Source organism: Rhea americana, unplaced genomic scaffold, assembly GCF_003343005.1.
Source record: "Rhea americana isolate MKP2758 unplaced genomic scaffold, rheAme1 scaffold_42, whole genome shotgun sequence".
NCBI classification, from domain to species: domain Eukaryota; kingdom Metazoa; phylum Chordata; class Aves; order Rheiformes; family Rheidae; genus Rhea; species Rhea americana.
In genome coordinates, this window is record NW_028186557.1 from 6,005,153 (window position 1) to 6,018,454 (window position 13,302).

The 13,302-nt window shown below is 44.4% G+C and overlaps 1 protein-coding gene across 2 annotated transcripts in view; it reads left to right on the forward strand.

The window, feature by feature from the left end:
• TXNDC16 (thioredoxin domain containing 16) overlaps positions 1 to 13,302 on the forward strand; it is a 49,541-nt gene that overhangs the window by 22,298 nt on the left and 13,941 nt on the right. For both annotated transcript variants that reach the window (XM_085315131.1, XM_085315132.1), the window contains exons 12-15: positions 829 to 975; positions 1,488 to 1,547; positions 10,221 to 10,389; positions 11,065 to 11,201. In XM_085315131.1, coding sequence (XP_085171257.1) covers positions 829 to 975; positions 1,488 to 1,547; positions 10,221 to 10,389; positions 11,065 to 11,201 — 513 coding nt within the window. The remainder of the gene's footprint in view (positions 1 to 828; positions 976 to 1,487; positions 1,548 to 10,220; positions 10,390 to 11,064; positions 11,202 to 13,302) is intronic.

Sequence of the window (13,302 nt, forward strand, 5' to 3'; positions counted from 1 at the left end):
TGGCGAAAGGTCTTAGAGGAACTGGCATTCAACATAATTAAAGAATAGTGTCCCAATCTGAATTTGCAAGTGAGTAATAGTGTGACTGGCATAAGTGCATTCTAATGAGTTTGTGTGTCTGCCAAATGGTGTTTGTGTCTGTTTCCTTGGCTCTCCCAGGCAAAGGGTTTACTTAACCCTGTGTTGACAGTCACTGTGTCTCTGGCGAGTGGTGGTTACTTACTAAATGTGCTATTGGGTTGCAAACTGAGGGTGCAGCTCCCTAGATGGGAAGGGGTGGGGGGGAAGAGAAGAAGGAAAAAGTTCTTTGTTCGGAGGACCTTTGTCTCCAAAGATCCATTCAGATCTGTAGCAAGCACACCTCTCTGGATAACCCCCAGAGGGAGCCCTGGGTGGCTGGAGGCAGGCATATTTGTGACCCCCTATACCCTGACTGCTGTTGCCAGTGAAAAAAGACTGCATGCCTGTGAAAGTGGCTTAAACACATGAAGAACTATGCCCAGGGTAGCTGGAAAGCACTCAAGACAGGAGCTGCTAACAAATATTAAAATGCCCCAATTGGGACTTTATTTCTCTTGTGCTCCTTGTTACTGACCCTCAGATCAGCCTACCTTGTTGTSTSTSYYYKWSMCCMMMAYMTCTGTGGTCTGCTCTGTGAGACTGTACAGTACTCAGTGCAGTTAGAATCTGCACAGTGCTACTGCAGTGTGAAGATACATGAAATTCTCTCAGTTCTCCCAACTTTTGCACTGGTTGCTTGCAGATGATAAATTCCTGTGGCCTGTGTGTGCATATTTGTTTWCATGCGTGGTTGTTGGCTCCTTGCAGATATTCAAGATGATCAGGTGGTGGAAGCTGTTTCCAGGGATAGGAAGCAAGAGCTGCCCCTGGAGCAGATCCTTACACTGACTGAGGAGACCTTTCACACTACTATGCTAGAGGCTGCCCGGGTGGTGGTGATGTTTTATGCCAGCTGTGAGTATGCAATGTGGTCCAGGAGTCCCTTCCCTACGCTTGCACTGGTTGCTGCACTTTCTGTACTGTGATGATCCTGCAGACAAAGTTAAGTGGCAAATAAATGCTCTGTCATGTCCCATGTGCCCTAACCCACCATTAGCAATCAGATTAAATCAGTTCCTCYCATTGACTGATACTGTGTTGAGACAGAATATCTCTCAGTATAAAACATATAAATGCTCATAGACTCCCTGAGGTTTTTCAGCTTCCTTTTACAAGGACTGAATGTGAGACAAGAGAGGAGTTTGTGGCAGCAGGGCATCATAGATCAGCCTGGAAAWTCTAGTTGCTGTCTGCTGCATAGAAACAAAGTTCCATTTTCTTTATTTCTTTCAAGTTCTTGCGCAAAACTTGAAGCACTTTAGGATGCAGAGAATCATAACAGTAGAAGTGTAACCTTGACAGGGAGCAAGATGGGGGCTATATGTCACCTATATGTAACTCAAAGCTGTCTCTCTCCGGTATTTCAGGGGAGGCAGTGTCCCTGGCAGTGCAGCGGTCTTATGTGGAGGTTGCYGATCACCTGAAAGGTATGATGCCCTAGGTCTGAGTGCTTGTTTAGCTGGTGTGCATATGCTCAAGCGCAGTAGGAACCAGAAAACTGAGATGATGTTTGTGGGTACCTCATTCAGCGACCCAGAATATACTTTTCTTTCTTCCTAAACTCTAAGCAAATCATACCCGCATGAAGTTGATGGATATTTTGTTTCTTTAGGGATCCTGACAGTCCCTTTGTGCCTCTATAAAGTCATGAGACTGGGGGTGCAGCTTTGTGTGGTCACACTGTGCTATTGGTGTAAGCATGGACTTTAGAGCAAGGGTAGGCAAACAGCAGGCATTACAGCCTGCATCACAGAAACAGGCTCCTGTCTGTGCCCCTCAGTGGTAGGTCCTGTATGTAGCAAGGAAATACTCWGAATTCTATGCAACATGAGGCTCAGAAGTCCAAACTGAAAAGCAAATAAAAATGCGGCAGCTGCACATCTGATCTGCTGCACTTGGAAATAGCCTATGGGCACTTGATCTGGAGCAGAACAGTAATCGGCACGGGCTTTAGCAAGAGGCGTAATAGACAGGCATGGGCAAGCCCAAATCCAAAGGGGGCAGGAAGGTGTCAGAAAGAATTTAAAATGATGGTTCCTACAGGGCCTGAAGATTGGCTTAATTACATGGGAAGCTTCACAGGCAGCCACAGAACTCTATAAATAATATGTGACAGCAAAGAATCAGTAACGTTTAARGACAATGTGCTTCAGGTTGTCTGGCAGTAAAGGCAGCAGAGTCCTTCAGCCTCTGAACAGTTTAGTCCCCAGTTCAGCTTGAGAGCTGAAGTCCTATTCCTCTTTATAGTCAGTGAGGAGAAGTTGGCTCTTCTGCACTACCATCAGGCTTACATGGGCTAAGTCACTTTTGAGAGATACCTTGATTACAGAAGGATACTCATTGTTTTCATCTCTAATTTATTTTGGCACAGTGATGAAGTTCAGTGGATCTAGGTCAGAGAGGTTCTGGCACCCCTGGAGGCAGCTAGTGCCTTCYGTGTTTTTTAGTTCTTCATCAGGGCTCATTTCTCCTCCCAGTGATGGCATTCCACTGGGAMTGGGCACCTTGTCCTGCAAAGCAGGGTTTAGGCTGAGCTTTCAGCACAAGAGATGTGTGGAGTCTGTACAGGGCTCAGCCAGCTTCCTGGGCAGAAGATATGGTGGGGAAAAACTCACAAGAAATTCTGTGGGAGTGCCAAGGACAATGTTGTGATTTGGGTGAAAGCTCTTCTACAGCTCATAGTGACATTCCCCTCCTGAAAACTAGTACTTTGATCTGGACTGAAATCCCAGAAATAAACAGAAAAGCTTGGGAAAAATTGTTGTTAGAGTGATTGTGATTATTGACAATTTGGGGCTTTTTTTAAGTCTCTCCAGCTGTCGGACCTGCTAGAGTAGCAACTTGGGAGAGTCAGTGATGAAACCCTGTCTCTTCCTGAGCCATGGCCAAACTTTGGCTGTGTAAGGCCAGACTTTCACCATGTGTTTTCTTACTCATTTGATAGTAATCTCTGCACTTGTGAGCAGCCATAGGCAGATTCTCAGCAGAGATTAGGAACTAATTGGATTCAAGGACTCTCTTCTGCGATCAGTGAGGTCCTGCTGAAGATTCCCAGGCCAGATGTGACTCGGAGAATGATTCCAGTCTGCTTTCCGTGCTGTGGCCTTGGAGAGGATGGAGAATGGCTGCTTTAGTAGCACACAGTGCTCCACAGGTGGAAGTGGCCACTTGTAAATAGAGCTCCACAAAGGAGCTACAGCCCTGCAGAGCTGTGATAGCATCAGATCTCCCTTTGGCTAAAGGTGTGCTAGAGGTTCCCAGTCACACTAGTGCTAAGATCATCTCCTCCATAATTATGCAAGCCCTGACAAATGCAGATTGGTGCCCTTTAGTCTCTCCTGAAAGGAGAGATTGCTTTGGGAGATGCATATTTGGTCATGTAGGCAGGTAGTGCTGACTGTTTCTCATCTCCACATGGTGTCTTATGAGCAGAGCTCATGCTTTCTTGGTAAGCAGAAATGGAGGGAACTGTAGAGGGCTTTCTGCAAGATGCAACTCTATCTGCTGCCAAGGGAGACTGTCAGTCACAGGCAGGGCTACTAGGGGAGCTGGAAGACCTGAAAGGATGAGGGTCCAGGGCTCASCCAGGGGTGGGTCAGGCCTGTTTATTAGGATGGGCTGGAGTCAAGGTGCTAAAGGTGTTGAAGGTTACAGCAGGACAGGTTGAGAACAGGAGTGATAGCAGTTGTGAGGTTGCTGGTCCAGGCAGCATGGCCTCCTGACAGAAATCAGGGAATCCATGAACTTTCAAGTGTAGATYAGGAGTCAGTATCAATGTGAGAAGGTCCAGAGCAGGGCTTGGGAGTAGGAGCAGAGTGAAGCTGGGTGGGGCAAGTTGGTCTGGGAGAGATGCCAGCATGAGGGGGCAGAAGTCTGGATCAGGAAGGTCTCGAGCTATGTGATACTGAGGACCACAGCTGAGAATCAAATATGGAATATGGCTTTAGGGCAATCTGTCRGCTCCCCAAAAGTACTGGTGTGTCTGCTGTTTGGGGTGGAGCACACTTTCTAAGGGCTCAGAGGCCAAGACCAGCTGCCTGAGGCATGGATCACCCACACTAAAGAACAGTTTTTTGAGATGCAGGACCAGATCCCACTTTTGATGATAAGTCTCTATGCAAAATGGCAGTAAGAATAGATCATATGGGATCTAGTGCAAGGGGATGGAAGAGACTGGGAACTGGAATGACCTCATAAATCATCCAGTAACAACAGATGTTCAGCAGATCATCACCAARTGAAGTTTATAGCAACTGAGGTCTTTCCCCCCTTATTAAGAGATCAGGTCTAACAAGAGATCGAGAAGCACTTTTTTTTTCCCTGATGAACTGAGCAAATTTTCTGCTCTTGTAGCAAGACTGAGCCATTCTCACCATCACCCACGGCAAAAGCAGACTAGTGTCGTTGCAAGACAKGAACGAGCACACCTAGCCTGTGTTGAGGACACTGCATTGTGCACCTCAGAAGGAGAGATCTTGAATCAGGTCATTTCTGGAAGACAGGAAGRCTTCATCAAGTTTTCAGGATAGTTGATTTGATCATAAATGATCCAAGTTCTTTGGACTGCAGCATGGGTCATTGCCTGAAGAGCCCAGCTTTCTGATCTGGAGATGTACCACTGAGTTTGGGGAAGAGAGCTGATGTTAGCAAGCTGACCATGCTGAAGGGGTGCTTTATTTGTCCTTCACTTTCCTCTGTATTTTGATCTTTTTACCTTTTTTCCCACAGGGTGATTCTATTTCATGACTATTTCACTAGCTCCCAAAGTTGTTTGCTTCCGTTTTGGAGTRTTGTGTGCAACGAAGGCAGAAGGCATGTGAATGCAGGGGGAGGAAGAAAGCCTGCAGTTCAGGGCTTTATCCCTTCAGTTGTTCTGTTGTCCAAAGGTCAAATGCCTGCCAGGATTATTTATAGAGAAATGGTCCAAACACCACCACACATGTGTTGCTAAAGACCAGCAGAGGAAACATTGTTCTGAAAAAAAGACAGCGATTTCAGTAACCAGCCAAGGCTAAACAAAGCTGTGAGGCCTGTGGGGAAGGTGGAAGCAATGGCTTGATCCTATCTTTACTRCAGGAGTATCAGAGCTTTTATGGAAGAAAATTGTAGCCCATGAATGTGCTACTCCAGCAGGTATTCAAGGTGTTGATTGCCTTTGAAACATGAAGGTAGACCCACACTAATAATACTGAACATTTGGAAAGATGTCAGAGAAGCTTCAGTGCAGATATTAAAGGTAATTCGTCTAGGAAAGAATAATCTAAACAACATCTACATGATGCTGAATTTGGAATGTGCGGTTATGACTCAGGAAAAAGATCCTGGAGTTGTTGGCAGCTTTCCAAAACTGAAGTCTGTATGCAGCCAAAAAAGTCGAAGTGCTAGTGTTATTKTGAGGAAAGGTCTTGAGAAAAAGACAGGACGCCATTTTGCACCGAAGACAGACATGGGTGTACCCCTGTTTTGAGTACTGTGTGCAGGTCTGGTCTCTGCCTCTCATTAAGGTTGTAGAAAAAGACGACTAAAAGGATTAAGGCAATGGAGTAGCTGCTTCAATGAGAAGACCCTAAAGAGGCTGGGACCCTTCAGTTTGGAGACAATGGAGTTTTATAGAATGATGAAGGTGGTGATATGGTGAACTGTGAGTCTTATTGTCCAGGTCTTCCAACTAGTGAGCACTGGAAGGGRATTGCTTTAAAACAGACAAGAGGGAGTTCTTCTGTATGCAAGGATTAGTTGACTTCTGAGACTTGAGACAGGGCTATGGAAACAGATGGTGTCAGCAGGGTCAAAAGCCATCAGGTCAATTCATAGACAGCAGATTGATAAGTGGATACAAGACTGACTTCTGTCATCCTTGTACAACAGCTGTGGTACTGGGGGAGCAGGAGGGGGTGGGACTAGAGTGAGTGCCTAGACTCACATGCTCTCCCTGAGGAGCATCTCCTATTGCCCCATCTGAGACTGAGCTAGATGGACCCTGGGGCTGACCTTGAGGGGCAGTTCTTGTGTTTTTACATAAAATATGCATTTGAGGAAGCAGCACTCCTGGGACAACAGAAGAGGAAATAGAGGTGAGGCAGTGTTGTGTGTTTCTAGGTGTGGCTTTTTTTTTTCCTCCCAAAGAAAGGAGGAAAACAATCTGGAAGAACAATATATGGTGCTGAAAATAATTCTGCTTCCTTCTTCTGTGCTTGTGGATTCATCTTGACCAATGGCTTTCAAAGACAAGAGTCTGAAGCTGTAGTTCAAAGGCATGTAAATYGCCTGTGTGACTTAGTAATGTAAATCCATGGAGCCTAAATTTGAAGCAAGTGTTTAGGAGTCCATTGTGAAGCTAGACTCCTGTATTGGAAAAGTTTGGCAGCAAGGAAATATCTGTACATGAAAGAGGAGAAAGAATGAGTAAAAAACAGACTCTACGTGGGACTGTGGGAGAGGGAAGTGTCTGCAGGTAGATGGCAATGGAGAGGACTCTGGGAGGAAAGTTGCCAGGCTATGTTTATTCCCTATCAGCTGCACACAGAGAAGCTGTAAAGTTTCAGATAACTTACGCTGGCTGCCCTGCTTGCTCTGTAGTGTGGTATGAGAACTGAAACCTTGAACTGAAGAACTTGGAGATACTGTCTGTACCTTGACATAAGAGTTCAGTCAGAAATTCCATGTTGTGGAGATGATGGGAAGGCAATGTGGCGAATGCTTGTTGCCAAACCTCTTTCCGAGGAGTCTCAACTCTCCTTCTTTACTCAGAGCTGGGTGGGATCCTGAGAGGGACCATGGTCTGTCAGAACATGGTATGCCTTTTCCTTTTATCAAACACAGAGCATTTGTAACACRTCAACAGCTTGTGGTCAATGGAATTTCCTCAGGTCTTTTCCTGCAGTGGTGCTGTCCAGGTGGTCATTCCTCATTCTGTATTGGATTGCTACTCTTGAACTGCAACAGTTTATACACAACCTATTTTTATTTCATCTTGTAGCCTTTGGACCAGCTCTCCAAGTGAGCTGTTTCTAACACTATGCCCTCCAAAGAATTAGATGTTTAGGGGATTTGTGTGTGTGTGTGTGTGTGTGTGTGTGTGTGTGTCTCACATTGTTCTCTGTAACCTTGGTGATTTTTATTGTCCTGGGTTTATAAGACCCCTAGGATAGAAGTTCTTTTTGTTGCTGGTTTTGGTAGCACTTAATCATAGCACAGAAGGATTTTGTGTTCCTCTTTCACCTCTCTTCCCATCCAGCATCTCAGCAGTGACYGCAAAGCTGAACAGTTTGTTACTGACTTTAACTCCTGAAACTGCTGCTTGTTCAGTAATTAATAACATGGTCCAATTTGGGATGGTACAGTGATCATCCTGTACAAAGTGTTCCTCAGGCTAGTTGGGGCTCCTTTGGAGATCATGGTCACTTCTGGTACATAAACCCTCGGGTCGTGTCCACAGCTCCTGTGGGAACACATAGGCTCATATATTAGGGACCTTAGAGCAGCCTTGCAACTCAGTTTTAACAAGACATGAAAGCCTTGTTCCTGCATCTCTTTCTTTCTGATTTGGGCAAGACAAAAGATTATATGGTGATAGATGATGAGAACCAGCCATGCCAGATCAGAGGTATAAAATAAATCCAGGAGCAGGCTTTCAATTTAAGATGTTATTTCCCAGCCTGGAGAAAGACACAAATGATTTGTGCTCTCAGTGTTTTGACGACTCCTGACTGAGTAGAATTACAGACCATTAGCTCAGTGCTGCCACTTGTTTCTGTTCATACATTTGATTTGACATAAGGCAGAACAGCTGTGAACTGCTAATGTGAAAGAGCTGCAAAGCAGAACCTAAAACAGGGGATGCAGCAAATGGCCCATTGGGGTGTCAAGGACATGGATGGGGATGGAAAATATGCTAAGAGGTTACCTGTACCTTCACCTTATCTGTGGGGATACCTTGCCAGTCACTCGCAGGCACATGTCTAACTTGTGGTCAAAACCTTTCCACAGCTTTTCTGCTGAAGACTCAGTTACTAAGTTTGGCTTTCAGATACTTCTTGTAATACCTGACTAAACCKCACTACCAGGAAATGAATTGTCTTTTCCTTGCCGAAGTGGCTGCAGTCACCTCTGAAGCAGACCTTTCATGTTGTTAGATCTAATCTCCTTTTTCCAGTTGATTTTTCAATTGAAAAGAACCCAGATTTGGACTTCTCAGTGGACAAATTTTCTAAACCTTCCCTCCTCCAGATTTTCTCTCATATGCCTACATCTTTCCAAAAACATGCTTCAAAAACTGCATGAGGGTTTGCTGGGCTTGCAGAGGTCTCAGCAGGACAGAATAGAACAGCAATCACTTTCCTCCCGTGCCTTGCAAACACTGGTGTTGGGAGTTCAACCTAGAATGAGCTYTGCCTTTTTCTTCAGCACTGATAGTATCTGTACACCCAGTTTCCTGTTAGAGTGTCGCTGTTATTCTTTTCCCTTCAGATTGCTTTCTGCCTCTCTGGGTTTGCRATCTTTTGCAGACTGGATGTGTGTTCTTCATTCCATCATCCAGGTCCTTAAAAATTTTGGTCAGAACCAAACACAGGACAGATTGAGAAAGCTCGATTTCTTTATCTTGAGAAATACACATTGGCTCCCCTTACCCTGGTTTCTGAAGGACAGAGCACCTTGCAATAATCTGCTTCCATGTATGTACTTGTCTCTACATTTAGCCCATCTTTCCCATGTAACTATTGAATCCTGTTCAAACAAATTTAATGAAGGTGTAAAGATCTGTGAGATACTAAATTCCTGCAATGGGCATGGACAACGTATGCCCTGAGGACTGTACAYAGGTCTGCTGCTGTTGGTCAAGCCTACAAGTAGGTAAGAGGCAAGTTAGGCAATCTTGGCAACTAAGAGGTAGTGGCTAGTTAAGCCAGTCACAGCTCACCTGCCAGATGGTTAGAACGTGCTTAGCAGTGGACTAGCAGCAGCATGTGCTGGTTTTTGCCCAGCCTGCAGATGAAAGGAAGGYTGCTAAGGACACACTGGGGTTGCCAGGACTGTCTTGGTTGTGTGGAAAGCCTGCAGGTAACCAGCATTCATTTGTTTTGATGCTTATWAATCCCTTGGGTTTATGACTTTCGTGAAGCTCAAAAAAAACTTACATAGAACTTCTAGTCAACTGGAATCAAAGTTAGACTGACTGCCYTGTATTTCTCAAGTACTCACTCTTCCTTCTCTTTAGTTGAGACTCAAGTCTGTCTTAAGGTCCTAAAAGTAACTGCTAGTGACTCAGAGATGAGGAGCTTCCATAGGTACAGTAGGGTGAATGCCATCAGACTGTCGGCTAGTGTTAYGTCTGTCTTGTTTACAGGACCTTTAACTGCTCTTTGTGCATTTAGTTCTGTGTTTTAGAGAAAATGGACACTTTTCAATACTGGGCAGCATTTTAAGTGAAAATGCCTGGAATACATCAGCCTTCTCCATGCCAACCTTTATCTTTGCTTTTTCTTTTAAGTGAGGGTTTACATRGCTTCTTTGTCTTGGCCTTATTCTTAAAGTATTTCTAGCACTTTTCCTTACTGCCTTTTGGCTCCTGGATACTTGTCTCATGTGTTTCATTGAGCAACCAGCCAGATGCTGTGGATGTCTCTTGTCCCTGAGAATTTCCTTCCAAGAAGCACTTCCCTGAGTTTGCTCTCTCCGTAGTCTATTGTTTGGATCTTTTCACACCTGACAAGGTATTTATTAAAAACGTTTGGAAATTGTTATCATTACGCTCAAATTTGTAAGATGTATGCRTGAACAGCTTCAAGAGGGAGATGACCTGGACCCAAATGGAGTATTTACTCAGGGCTGGATTTTTGACATCCTGCTCACAGAAAGCAGCATTTGGCTTCAGGAATGATCTTGCCACTTTTCAGTGGTAGCCCACCTGTACTTAGTGCAAATGCACACTGTGTTAAGATCCAGCCTTCTAAGATTTTCATCAAAGCAAACAGGAGTTCTGAAAGTATTAGTATGAATATATGCAATGATATGCAAGGAAATTCACAAAATTTTTTCAGTATTTTCATCCACAGTTTTTTGACTCTGATACTATTTATGTATTTTCTTTTTCTTCCTAGGAACTCAGGGGCTTTTGCTCTCTCAAGTAAACTGCTGGGACTGGCCTGGAGTTTGCACAAAGGAGAACATCACTCAGTTTCCTACCATCAGAATTTATGAAAAGGGAGGGCGATCATTGACCTACAACGGCATGTTGGGAACAGAAGAACTGGCCAGTTTCATCATATTGTAAGTGTCCGTTAATGAGTCCCAACAAAGAGCGGTACATCTACTAGATGATGTTCTGGATACTTCACTGCCTTTGTAGGAATGGAACGTGAAGAATGTGAAATGGAATTCCTTTGGGGAAAAATAATGTCAGATCTGGTTTTAGACCTGGTTTGGAAATTAGCATAACTTTCCATGCTTTCCATTATCAGGGAGCATCTATTCTTGGACAGTACATCTGCCTGCTGCCATTGTCCTTCTCTTTGCTGGAATTCCTTCCCTGTTACTTTTAGTGTGGGCTCCAATCCAAGAAGGCTCTTTGGGTCAGGTTGTAACCTCATGATATTGGTGGCAAAGCTGTCTTTGATTTTAGTGGAGACAGAGCTAACCCTTTACTCTAAACTAAGGGAGCTCTGCAGTTAAGCTGAGAGGTGTCAAACTACCTTTTGTGTGCAGATAGGATCTCAGAGCAGTCAGTTTGGCTTTATGGCTGTTCTCTCCTAGTAACCAGGCCTAGTGCGTTGCAGTGACATTGGATTGCCCTTCCTTTCCAGAAGGCAACTGGCTTCTCTCTCTAATGAGACATAACAGTTGTCATATTTGATTGGGACGTAATGAGGATTTAGATGCCAGTTTGTCATCTTGTCCCAAAAGTGAAGAACAAGGTGTCCATGTTGTTTCTTTGTCTTTCTATAGGAGCCAAGTTTCCTGCCCTCTGAAGCTGGCCACAATTGATGAAGCAGAAGACTATTTAAGAGGAGAACTCCCATCTGAGCTTTCATCCTATCACCATACTTCAATTCTAGGAGTATTTAGCAAAGCCACGAGTGTAGGTTAGTGCTGTAATAATAGGTTAGATGCGTCCATTTCATTCCTGGTGGGAGAGGGACAATTCTGGGTGTTTGGAATTTCCTCTGTATTCCATGTTCTCCAGGTGGCAAACCATGTTTGCTCACATCAAAAGCCTACCTTGTATGGCCTTTCTTACTTCTTGCAAGCAGAAGATGGCAGGTGGTTTTAGGTGTGTGACCTAAGGTCTGTGTCCTAACTCAGAGGCTATGTCACTGTCACCCAGTAAATGTGGGCATATTTATATACTGTGTGGTGGCATTTGACAACTGATGGAGATCAGCACTGTGCTTGGAGCAGTAGGAAAGAACAATGCCCTGGGTGACCTATTCCAGGGCTTCCCCACCTTCTGAGCAAAGATGTCTTCCCAGATGTCCAACCTGAACTTCCCAAGCCACAATTTGTCTGCTGTTCCTGTTTTATTTCCTGATGCTTAGCATGAAGAGTTTAACTCTGTGTTTGTAACTCACCTTCAAAGTAGCTGTAAACTGCTGTTAAATCCCCTCTTAGCCTCTTCATCTGATGGAACAAGCCCAGCTCCCTCAGCCTTTTTCTGAAGGCCATATACCCTATGCCTCTAAGCACTGTAGTAGCCCTCTGCCAGACACTCCCCAGTTCTTCCATTTCCTTCTTGAATTGGGTCCTGAAACTGGACACAGTATTTCAGGGGTGGCCTCACAGCTGTCAAGTAGAAGGATTGGTAACTGCCCTTAGTCCATTACTGCAATGGGTTTCCAGAACAGATGAGTGTGGCAAAGCTGGAACTGCCCCAAAGGGGCATGCTCTTTTTTTTTCTTTAAAAATTATCAAATCCTCTAGTGAAAATCTTTTTGTTGATTCCTCCTATTACTACGATGGGAGTTCCCCTCCCTGCAAACAACAAACAATCTGAAATCTTTTTTTTTTTTTTAAAGCAAAGCAGCAACAATATAAAAATAGAGTTCTTGTATCATAAGCAGTAAAATGCTAATAACTCTGTGAAATCCACCTTTGGACTTTGAAACAGGTGAGCACAGACACCACAGTGAAAGACAGGAAAATGGATATGACAGCTACACTGAYGTTTTATGTGACAATCGCATATGTTAGAAGGGGAGAGGGAGTGAAGTCAGTCTGGAATTGGGACATCAGATCATGCTTTAGTCAAAGTCATAGTGGACAGCTAGGATGTTCCCAACCCTACAATCTCTCAGTTACCAACTATCCCTAGGAATTACTGTAGTGAAAAGGGAGATTTTGGTCTTTGAAGATAAACTTTTCAGACTATTTTCTTTTGTGAAGCTCTGTTGTGCCTATGAATTTTGATTAAATACAATCAGACCACTTTCTCAGRTGAGAAGATTAAAAGGGAACACAGAATGCTCAGAGAAAAGAACAAAAYGTGTCTGGAACCAACTGGACAGCATTTGGGTTGCGTTGACATTAGCTACCTGCGAATGCAGCTTTCTTCTGGAGTGCCTGTGTCAAAGCCTGTTAAATTTAGTKGAAAACCAAACCTGTTGGTCTCAAAAACCTTTCGACTATTTTCCCGTTGTTTTCAAGAGCTGAGCTCCAAAAGCTCCCCTGTGTTCCATACATAGTCAACTCCAATGTCTGGAGTAACAGAGCTTATATTAATGCAGATAATAGGATCTCAGACAATGTGGGGACTGTGAGGCAGATTCTCTGCGAGGATGCAGCCTGGATCTGGCTGGATTGGTGAGCTCAGACTATTTCCGGAGACTTTCCCATACGGAAGAAGTTAATTTCCAGACCTGCATTGTCTGTGGAAACAAGAGCCCTGGAGGCTTCCAGCTGGCTCTGTGGAGCCAGCTAGACTGCAGACTGAGTGTGCCCCAAGGGAAAAGGCAATCTGGAATGGCATCTGCAGTCAGAGTAACTCAGCCACAGATGCCAAGGGAGATGAAATACATGATGCTTTCAAAGTATGTAACCTGAAGGAAATCTGAGTATCATGCAGCAAGATACTCAAATAGGGCAGAAAGGAGGAGCCTTCTGTGTGGCACCAAACCTAGGCCTGAACCAGGRAAACGACACAGCTGCTCTTATCAGCCTGCAGGCTTCTCTGGAATTTCCAATGATTTT